The sequence below is a fragment of the Prionailurus bengalensis genome, chromosome A1, assembly GCF_016509475.1.
Source record: "Prionailurus bengalensis isolate Pbe53 chromosome A1, Fcat_Pben_1.1_paternal_pri, whole genome shotgun sequence".
Lineage (NCBI taxonomy): Eukaryota > Metazoa > Chordata > Mammalia > Carnivora > Felidae > Prionailurus > Prionailurus bengalensis.
The window spans coordinates 11,888,702-11,908,546 of NC_057343.1; the positions used below are offsets into that span (position 1 = coordinate 11,888,702).

At 35.5% G+C, this 19,845-nt stretch overlaps 1 protein-coding gene across 1 annotated transcript in view; it reads left to right on the forward strand.

Moving 5' to 3' along the window:
* PDS5B (PDS5 cohesin associated factor B) overlaps positions 1-19,845 on the forward strand; it is a 196,046-nt gene that overhangs the window by 152,687 nt on the left and 23,514 nt on the right. Inside the window, 4 exon segments of the mRNA XM_043576591.1 lie at positions 6,599-6,667; positions 8,232-8,368; positions 11,012-11,135; positions 17,538-17,742. Of these exon segments, the coding sequence (XP_043432526.1) occupies positions 6,599-6,667; positions 8,232-8,368; positions 11,012-11,135; positions 17,538-17,742 (535 nt within the window).

Below are 19,845 nucleotides of genomic sequence, written 5' to 3' on the forward strand. Positions count from 1 at the left end.
GATGCTATTGTAGATAATATGCTTTTTAATATTTACCTGCTAACTGTATATTGTTGGGATATGGATGTAAAGTTTCTTCTCTTTTATATTGACTTTTATCCTAGGGTCTTGTTAAAGGCAGTTTGTAATTCTACCAGTTAGTTTTTGCATTTGTGGGGTTTTCTCTTTTCACAGTCATGTCCTTTGTTCATCGAGACAGCTTTAATTTTTTCTTTTCCATTCTTAATGCTCTTTATTTCTTTTTTTTCCTCATGCCTTGGCCAGGACCTTCAAAACAATAGAAGTGGTGATAGTTGACATTTTTATCTTCTTCTCAGTCTTAGAGAGGAAGATGGACTATTGGTAATCAGTAGAGGACTTGAAAACTTCATCTAAATGACATAACGAGGACACTACAGTGAATCTCGTCCTGGCATATATTCTTTAAACTTCGTCTTTTATTTAGAGTAGTCTGTTTATATGTAATGTAAATAGTGATTTGGGTTAATTTGCCACCTAATTTTTATCTTAAGTTTGTTCTGTCATTTCCGTATTCATTTTAGTCTTCTTTCTTTCCTTGTTTTTGATCAAATATTTTATTCTGTTTTCCCCTTTACTGACTTGTTTTTTTACATTTTCCTCTTCTTTTAGTAGTTGCCCTAGAGATTACAACATTCTTCCTTGACTCACTGAAGGCCAGTATTAATGAGTCTGTTTTAAACTTTCAGGACAATAGGTTCAGTATTCTTAAGAACTTTAGCATACTTTAATTCCCTTCATTTCCTGATGCTTTTTGTGCTCTTGTACACATAGGACCATTACTGTTGTGATTTTATACAGTTAATATTTATTTAGATTTACAACATATTTTTCCTGTTTTCTTGTTTTTCATTCCTTTTTATTTATGTGATGATTTTCTTCCTACTTAAAGAATTAAAGTAGTATTTCTTTAAGTGTGGATTATTGTGAATTCAGTCTCTTGGGTTTTATTTGTCTGAAAATGTCTTTTCTTTGCCTTGATTTTTTTAAAGGATATTTCCTCCAGGTTTAGAATTCTACACAGGTATGTTTTCTCCCCTTACCATCATCTTCCATTTTCTTACCTTTTCTCTTGAAATCAGCTGATGGCCTTGTTCCTTTGAAGATTTTCTTTTTGCTTTGAATGCTTTTAATTTTTTCTATTTTGCATTGGTTTCCAGTTTCACTAAGGTGTGCCTGGATGTGCTTTTCTTTATATTTATCTTACTTGGGGCTTGTAGATCTTCTTGAATGTTTAGCTTTGATATCTTGCATAAATTCTAAAAAATTTTTGTTTCATATTCTCTTTCCTCTCTTACTGTAGTTCTAATCATGCACTGTAAACATACAATTTATTTTACTATGATACAGTTTTTTTTTGACACCTTCATATACTTTTCTCCCTGTTGATGCTTCAGTTTTGTTTTCTTCTGACATGCTCTTCAGATTTGTTTGATCTGTGTTAAGCCCATGCACTGAATTCTTGATTGCATTTATTTTATATTTCAATTTTATAATTTATTTGTAGCTTTAAAAAAATTTTTTTAAGTTTTTTTTTTTTTTTTAGATGTTTATTTTTGGGAAACAGAGTACAAGCGGGGCAGGGTCAGAGAGAGACAGAGACACCAAATCCGAAACAGGCTCCAGACTCTGAGCTGTCAGCACAGAGCCCAACATTGGGCTCGAACTCATGAGACATGAGATCATGACCTGAGCGGAAGTCAGCCACTTAACCCATTGAGCCACCCAGGTGCCCCCCTGTAGTTTTTAGTATAGCTTTTAGTTCCCTGTCAGAATTCTCTATCTTGTCATTTAATTATTGAACTTCTTTAATTATGTTAATGTTGACATCAGCCTTAATTTCTACATCACCTGTGGCTCTTTTTGTCTTATCTGTTTTGTTTTTTTTTTCTCTTTTTGGTAAAATCTTGTCCTATACACATTTTTTAAAATATTTATTTTGAGAGGTGGGGAGGGGCATAGAGAGAGGGGGACAGAGGATCCAAAGCAGAGAGCCTGATGTGAGGCTCAAACTCCCAAACTGTGAGATTGTGACCTGAGCCAAAGTTGGACACTCAACCTACTGAGCCACCCAGGTGCCCTGTACATGTTATTTTTGATTGAGTGGTAGATTTTGTGTGTGAAAAATGTTACAGATAATTTGAGGCTCTGAATAATTTTGTAATTCTTCTGAAGAGGATTTATTTTTCCTTCTGATAGGTAGTTGAGCTGTTGTCAGATCACGTTGGTCCAGTCAAGAATGCACTGTTTGGAAGCTAGACTTCATTTTCTGACAGGCTGATTCTTTTTCTGATCACCTTTAGGTGTAGGGTGTATTTGTTAGGGATCCACCTAGATGTCCAGCATGTTTTATAGGGACTCTGTTCTTTATTGGGCCCAGAATTCCAGTTTTTTTCCTTTCCACCTCTGTGACAGTGATGAAAACATTGCTTAATTGTCAGTTTCTTTCCCTTTTAGAATCAGTTATCAGTTTTTATGAGAAAAGCAATCCTAGGGCCAGACTCAAATCTCTTGATTTCTCTCTTCTTTTGAAACTTTATCCTGCAAATTTTCACTGCTTTGGTAGCTCTTTTATCATCTTAAAACTGATTTTTTTTAAAAAAAGATCTGTTATCTAACCTTTCTGTTTGTTCCAAGGAAGATGGTTCAAAAAGTCTAATCAGCTTTTGTCAGAAACAGAACTTTTCACCTTTTTTAACCCATTAATTTGTCTTATTTTAATGTTATTTTTGATCTGTATATATTTAACATTTCTGTAACTTGTTTTATAATAATACAGTGAACACTTATGTATTGTTAGCTCCTGGTTTATTACTCTCCAGACCTTTCCTTCTGTGTCTTCTCTGTCCCAGGTAACCACTGTGTTGAATTGGGATCTATTATTCCCCAACTAAAACAAAACACTTTACCACATGTATATCTCTAAACTACTTGCTTAGTTTTGCTTATTCCTTTTTTTTTTTTTTTTATAATGTTAGTTTATTTTGAGAGAGAGAGCCAATGCATAAGCCTGGGAGAGGCAGAGAGAGAGGGAAAGAGAGAATCCCAGGCAGGCTCTACACTGTCAGCATGGAGCCCAACGTGGGGCTCAGTCCGTATGTTTGAGTTATACCATATATATTCTTGGCTGATTTGCTTTTGTCATTACACGTTTGTTTCTTCATATAATCCTTGTTATTATATCTAGCTGTACTTCATTCATTACTCTGCATTATGATATCAGTGTGTGAAATCACTTACATGTATTCTCTTAGTGGACATTTGGAATATTTCCATTTCTTTCCTCTCTGAAACAGTGCTCCTATGAATGTTCTTATAGAGGCCACCTGTTGCATATGAGCAAGAATTTCTCTAGGTTATCGTTATACAAGTGAAATTGATGAATCACAATGTATACACACATTTAACTTTTCATTCCCAAATTATTTTTCAAAATCAGTGTTAAAACTTATTTTTTTTTAATTTTTTTTTAACGTTTTATTTATTTTTGAGACAGAGAGAGACAGAGCATGAGCGGGGGAGGGGCAGAGAGAGAGGGAGACACAGAATCGGAAGCAGGCTCCAGGCTCTGAGCCATCAGCCCAGAGCCCGACGCGGGGCTCGAACTCACGGATCGCAAGATCGTGACCTGAGCTGAAGTCGGACACTTAACCGACTGCGCCACCCAGGCGCCCCAAAACTTATTTTTTATTAGCAGTATATATACCCAGGATTGTCAGATCTTTTCACTTTTGCCCATTTATTAGTTAGAAAATACATTAAGACTCATTCTGGTCTTAATTTGCATTTCCCTGGTTGTTGATTAAGTTTTTATGTCTAGTTACTATTTACGTTGCCTCTTTCTGAAATTCCTTTTGAGGTCTTTTGCCTTTTTCTCTGAGCTTTTTGTCTTTTATAAGTAATCTTAACACACATTAATGCTTTTCTGGGTATATGTTGCAATATCTTGATAATAAATGCATAAAATCTCATTTATGGTGTGTCTTTACTCCCTTTGTGTGGTGTCTTTTGAACAAAAATTATCAATTTTAATGTAGCTAAATTTATTCCTTTCTTTTGTAGTTAGTGCTTTTTACATCTTTAAGAAAGCCTTCCCTACTCTAGTGTTACAAAAATAGTCTCCCATATGTTCTAAAAGTTTTAAGGTTTTCTTTTCACATTAAAAAAATTTAATCCATCTGGAATTAATTCATTTGTTTGTATGCTGTGACTTTAAGGATTTCATTTCTTTTTTCTTCCATTAGGGCAACCAAATTTCCCATCATAAATTATTGAGTAATCTTTCCTTCTTCCAGTCCTCTGCATTGTAGCACTTATATTGTTTATACCCTCTGTTCTTTACGGATGCTTTGTTGGCTCATCTACAGGGTGTCTTTCCTTAAAGTTTTGTAATTTTCTTTGTAAAGAAAATTTTAAAAATTTTCTTGTAAAACTTTGTTAGGTACTTTGATTTTTTAAGTTACGTATTATATTCGTGGTTGATTTGGAGAATTATTTTATAGTTTGAGTCTTTTGTTCATTTTTCTTGCTAAATAAACTCTTTTCTCCTTATTTTTAATTTTTTCTGAAGAATGCCAGTCTTGATTATTAGAAAGAAGAAAATTTCTAATCCTTAAATATTTTATCGCTCTACTAATTTCCTTATATTTCTATATGTGTTTCCTCTGCTTACCATTTTTCATCTCCACTTCATATATCAGGTTTTGAAAGTGATATAGTCAAGTCTTCTGTGGTGATGACATTTTCTATCTTTTACTCTTTTTTTAAAATCATTTTTGTTTTGATTTATTTTGATATTCTGCTAGTTGTACAGATGTTCATGAATTTTATATCTTGCTGTGTTATAAGATTTTCACACCAGTGTCCTAATCAAATCCATATCCCATTTCATGCCTTTGATCTTGACTGATACATTTTTTCATCTTGTTAGTTGTACATTTACTCTGTCATTGATTTTATTGTATCTGTTTTGGATTTATATTATTTTGAACCATCTGAGAGTCTGTTGGTTTTATTTATAACTTTTTCTATTTTGTAATATATACTGATTGACTTTTTCTTATGAATTAAATATTTTAGTAGAATATATATTTGAATAATTCTTTCAAAATGGTGTATAACTTGGAAACTTTCTCTGTGTCTTAGCTTGCTGAAAATATATTTTCCCTTATTCTTGAGTACTGGTATCCTATGTTTCAGGGCACTTGGCTGCAGAAAATTCAGAAAATTGTTTTTTGGCATCTAGTCTCAGCAGCTGAGAAATCTCAACTTGATCTGATTCTCACTTGTTTTTTGGAAGGTTTCCCCATGGAATCTTTGGGATCTTTTTGATATTCTTAGTTCAGAAATTTCGTCAGAACATTTCTAATGTGATTGCTTTTTCATTATTTCCACTTTATACTTTGAAGGCATTTCTCAACTGAAGTGAGCCGAAAGCTGTATGTGTTTGACAAGTTTGCCTTCTGGATGTTGGGACCACCTGTCCTGTTGCCCAAGAGTTACCTGAGCTGCCATTTGAGTTCTGTTTCTGAGTCTGCCTCTGGAAATCACTCCTGTCATCTGGCAGCATACTGGATCTCTAGTATTCCAAGATTGGGTTTAGCTCTCTTGTCATCTTACTTTAGTTCCCAGGCTGCCACTGTAAATTCACACGTATTGCAACGCCTGTGCTTTGTCATCTCAGAATTGTTCTGTGATTGTGCTTAAAAAAACAAAAACAAAACAAAAAAACACCCAAACTTTTTTGGAGGATATTTCCTTCTGTGCTTTTTTTTTTTTTTTTTTCCAATGTTTATTTATTTTTGGGACAGAGAGAGACAGAGCATGAATGGGGGAGGGGCAGAGAGAGAGGGAGACACAGAATCGGAAACAGGCTCTGAGCCATCAGACCAGAGCCCGACGCGGGGCTCGAACTCACGGACCGCGAGATCGTGACCTGGCTGAAGTCGGACGCTTAACCGACTGCACCACCCAGGCACCCCTCCTTCTGTGCTTTTATGGAGACGGAAACCTTCTAGCTCTGTTCATTTTTTTACTGTATATTTTTTTGTTTTTTAATTTTCTAAGGTTCTGGCCTTCTGCTTGGCCCTTTTTGGTTTCCAGCCCTGCTGTGTATCTATTGCCATTTTGGTGGGATTTAGGTAGGAAGATATTAATGCATGTTTTTTTCTTACTTAGAGTCAACTGCAAGCCTTCCTAATTTTTCTTCTCAAAATTTTTTGTATATATCTTACCCCTTGTTTAAGAACTGCTTTTTGGCTCTGTTGAGTTTGATCCTAGTCTGTGCCAACTGCCTTAAATAGTTGAATCATTAGTCTCAAAGGGCTAAGTAAGGAAGCATATGTTTAAGTGGTTAGAGTTGGTCCTTCCTCACACTTATGAAGCATCAACTGCTGATGGATGTGTAAGTGCTATATGTGGGTGCTAGTGAAGATAAGTCAACCTTTTTGAGAAATAAATGAGGTAGGTTAGTCATCTATAATGACCATCACTGCAGAAGATAAGACTTCATTCATTCACTAAGTATTAATTAAACATGAAAATTCTTGTTTATGTTTTAATGTCCTTCATTTTTGTTTAGCTCCCAGGAAAAAAGACAACTAAGCTTTGGGTTCCAGATGAAGAAGTTTCTCCTGAGACAATGGTCAAAGTGAGTGATATACATAGACCTTTTTATTTTAATACATTCACTAGATTGTATTATCATTATAGGTACTAAAATTCCTGTTATAAAGATATGGCTGTTAAAATCATCCAAGTGTTTATATTTATTATATGACATTATCCCATCTGCTTTTATAAAGTAATTTTTTTTTATGTTTATTTATTTTTGAGAGAGACAGAGACAGAATATGACTGGGTTAGGGGCAGAGAGAGAGGGAGACACAGAATCCGAAGCAGGGTCCAGGCTCTGAGCTGTCAGCGCAGAGCTCAACGCGGGGCTCGAACTCATGAGCTGTGAGATCATGACCCGAGCCGAAGCTGGACGCTCAACCGACTGAGCCACCCAGGTGCCCTCCATCTGCTTTGAGAGTAAAGAGCAGTAATGAAAACCTGAGGCCTCATGGGCAACTGCACATAATCTAATGTGAAAAGAAAAAAAAAGTGTTTAAAACTGCCTCCATGTTGCTGCTTAGAAAAAAGACCGTGCTGGTTTTCTCATGTACATTCTCCTAGTCAGTAAAGGTGGTCATCCAGGAGAAGACTATTCACCTTTTCTATGAGATATGATAAAACTTATTTTGATTTAAAAAACAATTCAACCCATTGTTCCTTGAAGTAGGAGTAATACATAAAAGATTATTCATCACTAGTGTAGAGAGTATTTATTAAAAGGATCTACAGTCTGTAATGTAGACCACATCTCATTCCACTGCCAGGAAAAAATATATTAGATACTGTTTTTCTAGTTGTGTTTCATATAAATCTGTTCGTGTTGTGTGTGTATGTGTGTACTAGTTTATATTTTATATTAGGAACTGTTTTGTCACGTTATTCCAGCTTCAGATTTTGATGCTGTTTCTGCAGCTGGTGGAATGATGCTTGGTGCTTTTAGTTCCAGTATAAACCTGTTTTCTCAGCATTGGTCTCAAGCAGCAGTTTTGTGTAGTCAGGCAGCACTGGACTAGAAGGCAGGTGACCTGCACTTAAGTTCATGCTTAACAAATGCCCTTTGAGAGGGATCTGAAAAGTTTCTGCCATATACCATTGTTCTAGACCCACTTAGCTCCTGAGCCATAGATCTGTAAAAAACTAAGATAATAAGTGAAAACAAGGTAATATGCACCTCTTCAAAAAGGGTTGTTGGAAACATTAAAGGCAGTAACATATTTTAAAGTACTTAAGTACTTCATAATTATAAAATGTAGCACAAAAGATGGAATATAATTTGTAGTTGGGAACTTAACTTTTCTGACTAAGAAAGTTAGCATGATTTACCGTGGGGTCTAAGGTGTAAAGTTTATGATGGGGAAACATTAAACAAAAAGAACTAGTCTTTAGTTCTATCATTCATTTGTCAGTTGCATGGGTGGGAGGGTAAAACATCTTTAAGGCATTCATTTATCTTGATATATGCAGAAAAGAATGATTCTTTTTTCCTTTCCTTTTCTTAAAAAGCATCCATTGAAACCATTTCATTTTTTTGAAGGTTGATACAGAATTTTTTCTTTTAATGTAGCAATGTTGTATTTGTCAATTTGTCTTTTAAATAGATTCAGGCTATTAAAATGATGGTTCGATGGCTCCTTGGAATGAAAAATAATCACAGTAAATCAGGAACTTCTACCTTAAGATTGCTAACTACAATATTGCATAGTGATGGAGACTTGACAGAACAGGGGAAAATTAGGTATGTAATTATCATTTCAAAATTCTTGTGCAGTATTTCAATATCATGTGTAAATGTTTAAAAAAAATTGCTTTTTAACATTTATTCATTTTTTGAGAGACAGAGAGCACAAGCAGGGGAGGGGCAGAGAGAGGGGGAGACACAGAATCCGAAGCAGGCTCCAGGCTCCAAGCTGTCAGTGCAGAGCCAGATGCGGGGCTTGAATTCATGAAACGCAAGATCATGACCTGAGCCGAGGTCGGATGCTTAACTGACTGAGCCACCCAGGCGCCCCCGTGTGTAAATGTTTAAAGGTCATTTTCTTTTTAAGAAAATAATTAGTATTCCCATGGAGATGTGCATATATTTTTATTATAATATGCTTTTATACAGTGTTTATTTCAAAATGGCAGTCATATGTCTGGGGCAGGGTATTGCTATACATTGTAAATATTTTAAACAATAAATGTTTACTTTTTTGAATATCTAAATGTGAAATGGCTAGTGTACCAATCGTAATTGATGTTTTCCATTCTTATTAAAGTCTAAAGGAAAAAGAACACACTGGGTAGAAGACAAGTTATTGAATCTGTTTCCAGAGCTATAAATCTAAATATATGCAAACTTAAAAATGTACTTGATTTAAATTAAATTATATAAACACACACACTTTGTTTTGTTTGAAATATGTAGTTGAGTATAGTGATTCAAAAATTGAACCCTGGAGCCTGGATTCAAATCCTGGCACCACCACTCACTAGCTAGGTGACCTTTAGCAAATGACTTTAACTACCTTGTGTGTCTGTTTCCTCATTTATAAAATAGAGATAGGGACACCTGGGTGGCTCAGTCGGTTGAGCGTCCGACTTCAACTCAGGTCATGATCTCACGGTTTGTGGTTCGAGCCCAGTGTCAGGCTCTGCGCTGACAGCTCAGAGCCTGGAGCCTGCTTCGGATTCTGTGTCTCCCTCTCCCTCCCTTCCTCCCTCTCTCTGTCTCTGTCTCTCTCTCTCTCCCCCTCTCCCCTCTCCCCCTCCCCCACTTGTGTGGGCACATGCACGCTCTCAAAAATAAATAAAATAGAGATAATGATTATAATCATTATAATCATTATAAGACATTATAATGTCTTGTCTAGCTATTATAATAGTCACTATTCATGTGCATATTTAGATTTCATCTCACCTGTTTTTATTCATGTTATTCTTTAATGAAATCAAATGTGTGTTTTAATTCTGCAAATATATGTGAATTGCATTGGTTCACTTTTTTTTTTTTTTTTTTTAATTTACATCCAGATTAGTTAGCATGTAGTGCAACAATGATTTCAGGAGTAACATTGGTTCACTTTTAAAACAAGTCTTCATATAGAAATTTTGTCTTCAAAAACTTAGTTGTAAAATATTGAATTTAATTATTTGTCTTTATTTGCACTAAATAAACTCCAGAAGAAAACCAGAATTTCCTTTAGTGGTGGTCGAGTGAATTACCTCATAATAGCTACTTGGAATATTGCTGTTGATTAACTGAATAGCACCTCGAGGACATGTAACTTTAGAACCTTATAAATGTTGACATGCATTCAGTCAGTATTTTTGCATAATCCTTAGAGAAAGGAGAATCTTAAGCCAATTAGGTCATTAGATTGTAGAAGACCAAGAATTTGTCTTTTAAGTCACTCTCAGCGCTGTATATATGGTAGACACATACTTGTTTTATGAATATTAAATAATAATCTTTTACTGTGAAAGTACATGGGGAGTCAGTTTGTCTTTTAAATACATTAAGGCTATTAAAATGATGGCTCGGTGGCTTCTTGAAGTGAAAATAATCACAGTAAATCAGGATTTACTGTGTAATTCATCTGATATATCACTATATTAGGAAGAATTGTTTAGATGTATTTACTATTTAAGAATTTACTAATGTTTTAGGGGTGCCTGGGTTGCTCAGTCAGTTGAGCATCTAACTCTTGATTTCGGTTTGGATCATGGTCCAGGGGTCATGGGATCGAGCCCTGCGTCAGGACTCTGGACTGAGTGTGGAGCCTGTCTCAGATTCTCTTTCTCCCCCTCTCCCCCACTCCCCTGCTTGCATACTCTTTCTCTCTCTCTCAAATCATAAAAAAAAAAGAAAAAGAAAAATTTTGCTAATGTTTGAGGTGCGTCCCATTAAGCAGAAGTTTTCTTAAATTTAAAAGGAGCTTCTTGGTAATATTTGAAAAGTTGAATTCTAAAAATTGTGATGTTTTCTGCTACACCTGCTTTCATTCTTCTTTTATACTTAGCACATTAGTTTTAGTTGACTGATTAACAAGTTAGGACATTTTTGTGCCTAATCTATAAGTAAACACATAACCAAAAAAAATCCATACCAGAAGACTTTAGCTAAACATACAAATATATTCTAAGCTTTAATCTTGGCTAAAGCTATTTTATGTAGAATTAAATGACTTCAGTATAGACTGTGTTCAGGAAAAGAACTTTGGAGTATTAGACACCATGTTCCAAAGTTAAGTAAACATAAGTGTTCAGTGTCACTGAATTGCCTTCTGCCCTTTTTTTGGCCACAGGAAATTTTTAAAAATTTGATGTAGCAAGTAGGAATGTTCTTATGCAGACATTTAGAAATCTAATTTGTAATTCTTTCTTATTTATTTTTTAGTAAACCGGATATGTCACGTCTGAGGCTTGCAGCTGGAAGTGCTATTGTAAAGCTGGCACAAGAACCTTGTTATCATGAAATCATCACATTAGAACAGTACCAGCTCTGCGCATTAGCTATCAATGTAAGGAAGATGGCCATATAGAATAGAACTTTATATGGTCTTTGACTTTTTAGGAAGAAAAAAGTCCTCCATGATATAGAGATAAAAATGTTGAATTGTCTCCTTTTGGAAAATGTATGCATGAGAAACATTTCAGAGTTCTAAAACTGTTGTTTGAGTTTTGGGTTGCTAACATAATACATTCGATTCTCGTTATTTGTAGTAGTTCTATTCTACAGAGTCACCCCAACCACCAAATTAGCAAATACTGATCCATTGCTTCTAAGGGAAATACAGGGGTGGTTTCTCCAAACCTCTGTTCCCAACATTTTTGTCAGTCTGTCAGTACATAACCTTGTTTTATGTGTGTTTCTATTTGAGGACATATGATTTAATATATAGTTGTGTCACTACCATTGAACTCATGACCAACAGAGTAACTGCTGCCTGAATAAAACTTTGCTAACATGTATTCTCCCTATGGTATATCACAACCTTCTTGCTTTTAGGAACACTGAACAGCACAGCACTATGCTTGGGAGCTCTTTTAAACAACAAAACCACCAACAAATGCACAAAAATGTGAAAAAATGTGGCACTAAATAGACTGTCAAAAGGACACTTGTTTACAATACAAGAGCTGACACAACAGGCCTTGCTTTGTTCAACTTCATTTAGATGGGATGTATGTCAGATGATTCAGATTGTTGCTTGTTCATTTACTCACTACTGTATTGATTTACTCACTTTAAGTATTGATTTTGGGGTTACAAATAAATTGTAGTGAGTAGGTGAATTCACAGATTTGGAATGTGTAAATAATGAGAATTGAATATATTGAGGTCTTAAAAGGAATAAAAAATACGGACATTTACAGTTTTATAAAGATATGATACAGATTAATAAACATTTCTTATTTCTCCAGCCAGTTAAAATTTGAAGTTATTAACAGCGATACTAATGGATTCATTCTCTAGTCTTACAGATTTCATATTAGAGTAACATAGTATTTGAATCCTGTTACTTTGGAAGTTTTTAGCATCATTGAGAAAATTAAAAAGGACTTCCATAATGGAAAATATGATATTTAAATATGAGCTTTTCATTCATTTTTTTGGTCATTTTACACTTAATTTTCCTGTTCTTTTCCAAGTAGTCTTATGTATAAGAATTTGGCATTTATTTTAGGGATTATTGTAATTTTTCTTTCCACCCTTCCCTCTGCTTATTTTTAAATTAGTGCTTATGTGTAACTCCTAGCCATAAGCAATTGCCTGTTTTTTGTAATCATTTTGTCAGAATATGGTACTTTAGTCTTTAAAAAAGCTATTCCAGATCTCCAAATCTTGTTATTGTTTTGTTTTAGTTTTAGTGTTGTAATTCAGATATTATACTAAACCATTTGAAAATGAGATTTCGAGGAATCCATAATTTCCTGGTTTAGTTTTTCTCATTTTAGAAATAATCTTATTTTGCAAGAAAGTGAAAATTGTTTAAAAATATATATTAAATATCTTAGAAGAAAACCTTTGTAATTTTTTTTTTAGATTGGTGATACAGTCGGTTGATTTATCACATTCTTGGTCTGATATTTCTAAAAGTATTGGTGCTACCAGTTTTAAAGTGGAAACTGTTACAGAAGTATGGAAATACGTGAGAGAAATGGGCTTTGTTTGAAACTTATTGTGTGTAAAAAGTATGTACAAATCGTTAAATATTCACTATGTGTGAAAAGCATCCATACTTCTAGAGATTTTCTAGCACAATATATGTTATGTATTACTATCTCAGTCACCAAATTCCCAAGGTGAAAGTTCAGATTGCCTAAGTTTTAAGATTGCTTTGGAATAGTGTTGACTATAGAACATGTGTTAATGGTTGAAAGTTAGTTATTAGCATATTCTCACAACTTACAGACATACGCAGTTACCCTCCTGAAAAATACCTTTCTGCTGTGCTTCTAAACCATGTGCTTGTCTCTTCTTTTTCAGTCTCCAAACCTCAAAGAGTAATCTGTATCTTTGTCTTTTTTACCCACTTATCTCTCAGTCCTCACTACTCACATTTTGGCACTTGCTTTTCTTATTTTTCCAAAAATGCTTTATTGAAGGCCTCGAATCCAGTGCTACTAGTTAGTCTTCATTATACATGTCCTTTCTGCATTATTTGACACAGCTCACTGCACCTTTATTCTTGAAATTCTCTCTGGTTTCTGTCTCCTGATTTTTGTTGTTCCTCTCTAACTACATTTTTTTGTTCTGTTTTCCTTTGAATGCATGTATTCTGTAAGGATTTGTTGATGACCAAATTTTCCACTTATACATTCTTTTTTAGCTGTCTTATTTTCTTCGTAGGTGACCCCTGTACTAGCAACATTTTAACATTTTTGCAGGTCAGTCTGGTGCCACTTATAAGGCTAAACAGAAATTTCAAACTCTTATGGTCTGTGAACGTTAAGACTGAATTCATAATTTTTCTGAAATCTATTCTTTACTGACATGTAGAGCCTCAGTAAGCATTAAATAAATCCGAATGGTATTCTTAGATTGAAAAACATGATTTATATTTGACTATTTGCTTGTCCTTGTGCCTTGTTACAGAAGTGCAGATAATCTGTCCTGTGTCATATCTTTTCACTCATATCTTCTTAACTGTTCTTACCACTGTAATCATCATTAGCTTTCACCTGGACTATTGGGAGACTTTTCTGCTGTGGTTTAAATTTCCCTATCACAGTTCCAATCATATTATTTTCCCAGTCAAAAATATTTAGGGGCTTATACTTGTTAAAAAAAAGAGAGAGAGAGAGAAAGAAAGAAAGAAAAGAAAGAAAAATTGCATGTATTTTACAGTTTGGCTGTTCAAACCCTTCTAATATTGTGGGTCCAAATATACACTTAAAAATCTTGTTTAACCCACTACCCTTACCTACCTTCATTTCAGTGAAACTGAACAGTTTTTTTCTTTTATGTGCCTGTAGTTTGCTTTCTTCTCACCCTCCCATTTCCACAAGTCCATCTCTGACCCTTTTTGCAAATCAAGGCTTAAACACAACCTTCTCCACAAAACTTGCTCAGATTCTTACAGCTGGTCTCATTTTTATTCCCCACAGATTTTATCTTCAGTCTTTTGATACATACATGCATCATGCTTTATTTATTTTTATATACGTCTGCTTTATTTCTCTTACTCGAGTTGAGTTCTTTAAAGGTAATATTGTGATTTATATATACAATGGAATACTACTTGGCAATGAGAAGGAATGAAATATGGCCTTTTGTAGCAACATGGATGGAACTGGAGAGTGTTATGCCAAGTGAAATAAGTCATACAGAGAAAAACAGATACCATATGTTTTCACTCTTATGTGGATCCTGAGAAACTTAACAGAAGACCATGGGGGGGGGGGGCGGGAAAGAGAGGGAGGGAGCCAAACCATAAGAGACTCTTAAAAACTGAGAATAAACTTAGGGTTGATGGGGGGTGGGAGGGAGGGGAAAGTGGGTGATGGGCATTGAGGAGGGCACCTGTTGGGATGAGCACTGGGTGTTGTACGGAAACCAATTTGACAATTTCATATTAAAAAAAAAAAAAAAAGGTATCTCAGAGGTTCTTGTATATTTGAATAGAAAGTAAATCTGGGGAAATAGAAATTCAATAATATGAATCTTAATATTATTTAATAATTAAGTATTTTAGAATTTGAATGCAATTCATGAAAAATTTACTTTGTACTGCTATCTGCTGTACGTTGTTCTAGGTTCTGTAAAATACAAAGCCATGGCTACTGCCCTTAAGAACAAAAGCTCTTAGAACAGAAAATATAAAGAAGTGTTGATAATACAATGTGATACACAAAGTAATTGAACTATTTGCAAGACACTGTCAGTAGTTCTGAGGATAATTTGTAGTAGGAAAGGGCACTAAAAGTGAATTTACTTAAGATGCAGACAAATTAATTTCACAGTTAGTGAATAAAAGCTTTAATTGGAACTTTGAGGAAAATGTTTTGTAGTATTAGATACCATCTTCTTTTTTCTTATATTGAACCAAATAGTGGTTAGAACCATAACCATGAAAGTATTAAATGTTTGCTTTTTTGAATGTTTTTTTTCCTGCAAAAAAAATTGTATTACTCTGTTCCATACTTCACATTTAACTTTTGTAACATAGTCAAAAGGATAATCATCTTTGCAAAAAACAAACATTTGGAGGCTCAGTTCCTAGGAAGACATATTTTAAGTTTTTTCTTCACATGCTTTTCTATTTTGTCATCATTCTTGTCAGTTTTCTCCTCTTTCATTATTCACTGTGACAGTTAGCTTGCACATGACTTAACAGTTCTTCTCTAACTTTAATGACAAATTTTGGGAATCCTACTACTTTTGCCATGATTCAGTAATTAATTTATATTGTTGGATCCTGAATGATTAGTGAGAAAGTAACAAAAACATGGTCTTGGTTGAGAATGTATCTGAGTAGGGGGAAGGGATGTTTGGAGATTAATTTTTTAATGAATGGTGTGTTCATCTGTGAATATATTTGTGATATTTTGACTTACACAGTTTGTAATTGGGTATTTTCATGGTGAATAATCAGATAATGAAGATTCCTCTACCCCGTGGGAGTTTTAATACTGAGGAAGGAATGAGTTGATGTCAACTTTATTTTGTTGGGTGTGAGGGTTGACAATAATTCTGTGGAATTAGAATACTCTTTAATTTCTTATTTTTTTAAATTTTATTTTAGAGAGGAGTGCATGAGCGAGCAAGGGAGGGAAAGAGAGTGGGGGGGGGGGGGCAGAGAGAGAATCCCAAGAAGCTCCACACTGTCAGTGCAGAGCCCAACATGGGGCTCAGTCTCATGGCCTGTGAGACCATGACCCAAATCGAAACCAGGAGTCGGACCCTTAACTGACTAAGCCACCCAGGTGCCCCAAGAATACTTCTTAAAAAATAGATATTTGGGGGCACCTGGGTGTCTCAAATGGTTAAGTGTCAGACTCTTGATTTCAGCTCAGGTTATGATCTCACGGTTCATGGGATTGAGCCCCGCGTCGGACTCCAGTGACAGTGGGGGAGCTTCCTTGGAATTCTCTCTCTCCTCTTTCTGCCCCTCCCCTGCTCATATTTGTGCTCTCTCTATCTCAAAATAAACTTAAAAAAAAAAAGAGATAAACAAGTCTAAATTAAATGAGAAAAGGTACACAAAATAAGGATTTAAAGATAAGAGCAAGATGTTATGACCTAGGTTTTGAAAAAAACCAAAATGTACATTATAGATAGTAGAAATAGTATGCATAACATTGCAATAGTATGAAAGACACCACACTTTGTGTTCATTGGTGGAGGGTAAGGTGTAATTATGAAGGTCTTTATATGTTTCATATATGACTCAAGTGTCATATTGAGCTTCGTCCTATAGCTTATTCCATAGATAATCTATATGCCAGATACTGTGCTAGGTTTAGAGGCTCAAAAGTGAATAAAGGCATAGTTCTTGTCTTTAAGGAATGAGCCGTGATGGGTAAGACCTATAAACCAATCATTTTAATACTGTATAGTGAATGCTATGCCGGAGATACGCACAGAGTGCTAAGAGAGGATAGCTGGATGCCTGATAAAGACTGGAAGATATAGGAGCTGTTGTTAGAGATGAGGAGGAGTTAGCTAGAAGAGTGGAGATGGGTGGTTTAGTAGAGGGAGTTAGTATGAGGAAAGCAGGCACAGTGGTAATGAGCAATCGGTTCATTTATAGGACTAAAAGTAATTTGGTGTTCCTGAAATTGACTAGTAACTCTTGCCTTCAGAGTTGTCCATTTTAATCTGAATAGTTTTTTCACTGTTAAAGCTAAAATATATAAATTGGACAGTTTTATCTTGCTCAGTAAGTGCAAAAGCTGGATAGGAGATGGTATTTAAACTATTTTTAATACCTTAAGTTAGGATGGATTTATATGTACTAGCTTTATCTGTTTTATTTTTTTATTCAACGTTTTTTATTTATTTTTGGGACAGAGAGAGACAGAGCATGAACGGGGGAGGGGCAGAGAGAGAGGGAGACACAGAATCGGAAACAGGCTCCAGGCTCCGAGCCATCAGCCCAGAGCCCGACGCGGGGCTCGAACTCACGGGCCGCGAGATCGTGACCTGGCTGAAGTCGGACGCTTAACCGACTGCGCCACCCAGGCGCCCCGCTTTATCTGTTTTAAAAGTATATTCAGTATTTTCTAACACATGTAACTTGGTACCTTGTGAACACTACAGCCTTGAAATGAACATGTCACAATCCCTCAGTCTTGAGAGCAGAAGCAGTGGTTGTCCATAAACTTGCTCTCCTTTACCCTTCAAATTTTGTATGTGAGGTTGTTACTTATTCTTTGTTGCCATGTGAATAATCTGTGGAATAATTCTGTCTTTACAGGATGAATGCTATCAAGTAAGACAAGTGTTTGCTCAGAAACTTCACAAAGGCCTCTCCCGATTACGGCTTCCACTTGAGTATATGGCAATCTGTGCGCTTTGTGCAAAAGATCCTGTAAAAGAGAGAAGAGCTCATGCTAGGCAGTGTCTGGTCAAAAATATAAATGTGAGACGCGAGTATCTGAAGCAGCATGCAGCCGTTAGTGGTAAGCATATGTAAAAATGGAAGTATACTATTCTAGCCAGTTGCAGTTTTATTGAACACAAAGTGATGTTACTGCTATTTATTATACTCTAATTGGCCATCATTAAATACAAAGTTGTTACTAATTTTCAATAACCGTTTTCCTTTAAAAAAGTTCATTTGATAAATATAAATGCATAGGTATTTAAATATCAACCCATGTTTCTTTATGTAACTGACTGAATGGCCAAGGAAAATAAGCAATGACATTGGAGATACTTTTAATAAAACCGTGAAATATGCGCGCACGCGCACACACACACATATGTGGTGTAAGTACTGTCTTTTAGATTTAAAAAAGTACAGGTCTTTTATCTTTGATTGTTTTTCACTGGTAGCTGATGTTAATATCCGGTGCTTGTGTGCCTGTTTTTTTTTTTTTTTTTTTTCAACGTTTTTTATTTATTTTTGGGACAGAGAGAGACAGAGCATGAATGGGGGAGGGGCAGAGAGAGAGGGAGACACAGAGTCGGAAACAGGCTCCAGGCTCCGAGCCATCAGCCCAGAGCCTGACGCGGGGCTCGAACTCCCGGACCGCGAAATCGTGACCTGGCTGAAGTCGGACGCTTAACCGACTGCGCCACCCAGGCGCCCCCCCTTTTTTTTTTTTTTTTAATTTTTGTGTGCCTGTTTTTAATCTCATTTTATCCCATTTGTGTTATTAGTTTTTGTGTCTGAGTTCTTCATTGTATTTTTAAAAAATTTTTTTAAATGTTTGTTTATTTTTGATAGAGAGACAGAGCATGAGCATGGGAGGGGCAGAAAGAGGGGGAGACACAGAATCTGAAGCAGCCTTCAGGCTCTGAGCTGTCAGCACAGAACCCAACATGGGGCTCGAACTCACGGACCATGAGATCATGACCCTCAGAAGTCAGAGGCTCAACCAACTGAGCCAGCCAGGCTCAAGCCACCCTTGAGTTCTTTTAACAGCATTAGAATCCACCTAGTTACCCAAGTCAAAAATCAGGCCTTTATTTTTGTACCTTCTTTTTTCCTCTTATTGGTCACCAAATCCTCTAGATACCTTGAATGTTTCTCTCCTTAGCTCTCCTATTTCACTTGGGTAATTGAATACACTCCAAACATCTTCCTGTTGTGTTTCCTTGCCTCTGACCCATCTCCAGCTGTGCCACACACCATTATCAAGAATACCATTCTAAAACAGGTTGGATCATGGTACTTCCTTGCTTGAAATCCATGTTGATTCTTCATTGCTGATAGGATCTAGTTGAAACTCATTAGCATGGTCCTTACTCTCAGCCTGAGTTTCAAGCTACCTATAAATTTTGTGTATCTTATACTATGGATTATTTGAAATTTGTGCAACCATCTTTTAACTTTGTTGTCAACTCTATCTGGAAATTGCCTGCCCTTCTAGACAAATATAAAGAAAACTAAGGAGCGTGGTTTGCACCTTTTGAATCCTTTAAAATACAGTTTTGGTGTTACTGCATCACTGGGGCCTTCTTTCTTTCTCTTCCTTCTCAAACTTGGAGAATAAGAGCTCTGGAGTCAAATCCCTCTTCTGTTTACTGGTTGTTTGGGGGCAGGTTACTTTCTCAATCTGAGCCCTAGTCTCCTTATTTGTAAAATTGGTATAATTATACTCATTTCTTATGGTTAGCATGAGGATTTAAGTGTTACGTGTACAAAGCACCTGGCATGATGTGTGGTTCAAAGAAGTACTTGGTACTTGTTAGCTATACTTACTTGAAGGCGCCTTTCACATTGAAGTATAGTTTGTGTCTCTACAATTTCCTGTGAGATCTTTATCTAGTCTTACTCATCTTTGTACTTAAAATAATATGCCCCAATAAAAGTAGTAAGCCTAGAAAATAGTAAGCATTGAATAAATACTTGATACATTTGAATTTGAATGTCGCTGAGTTTTGAAACTTGTTACTTTTTTCTTCTGTATACTATATTTTCTTGAAATAAATATTACACACCAACTATTCTCTTAGAGTTCAGCAATAAGGAAATAAATAAAACTTGGTGTCTTATTGACACATGTAGTATTTATTATATGCCAAGTTGAGTATCTGATTTAAAATTTTATTTTGAG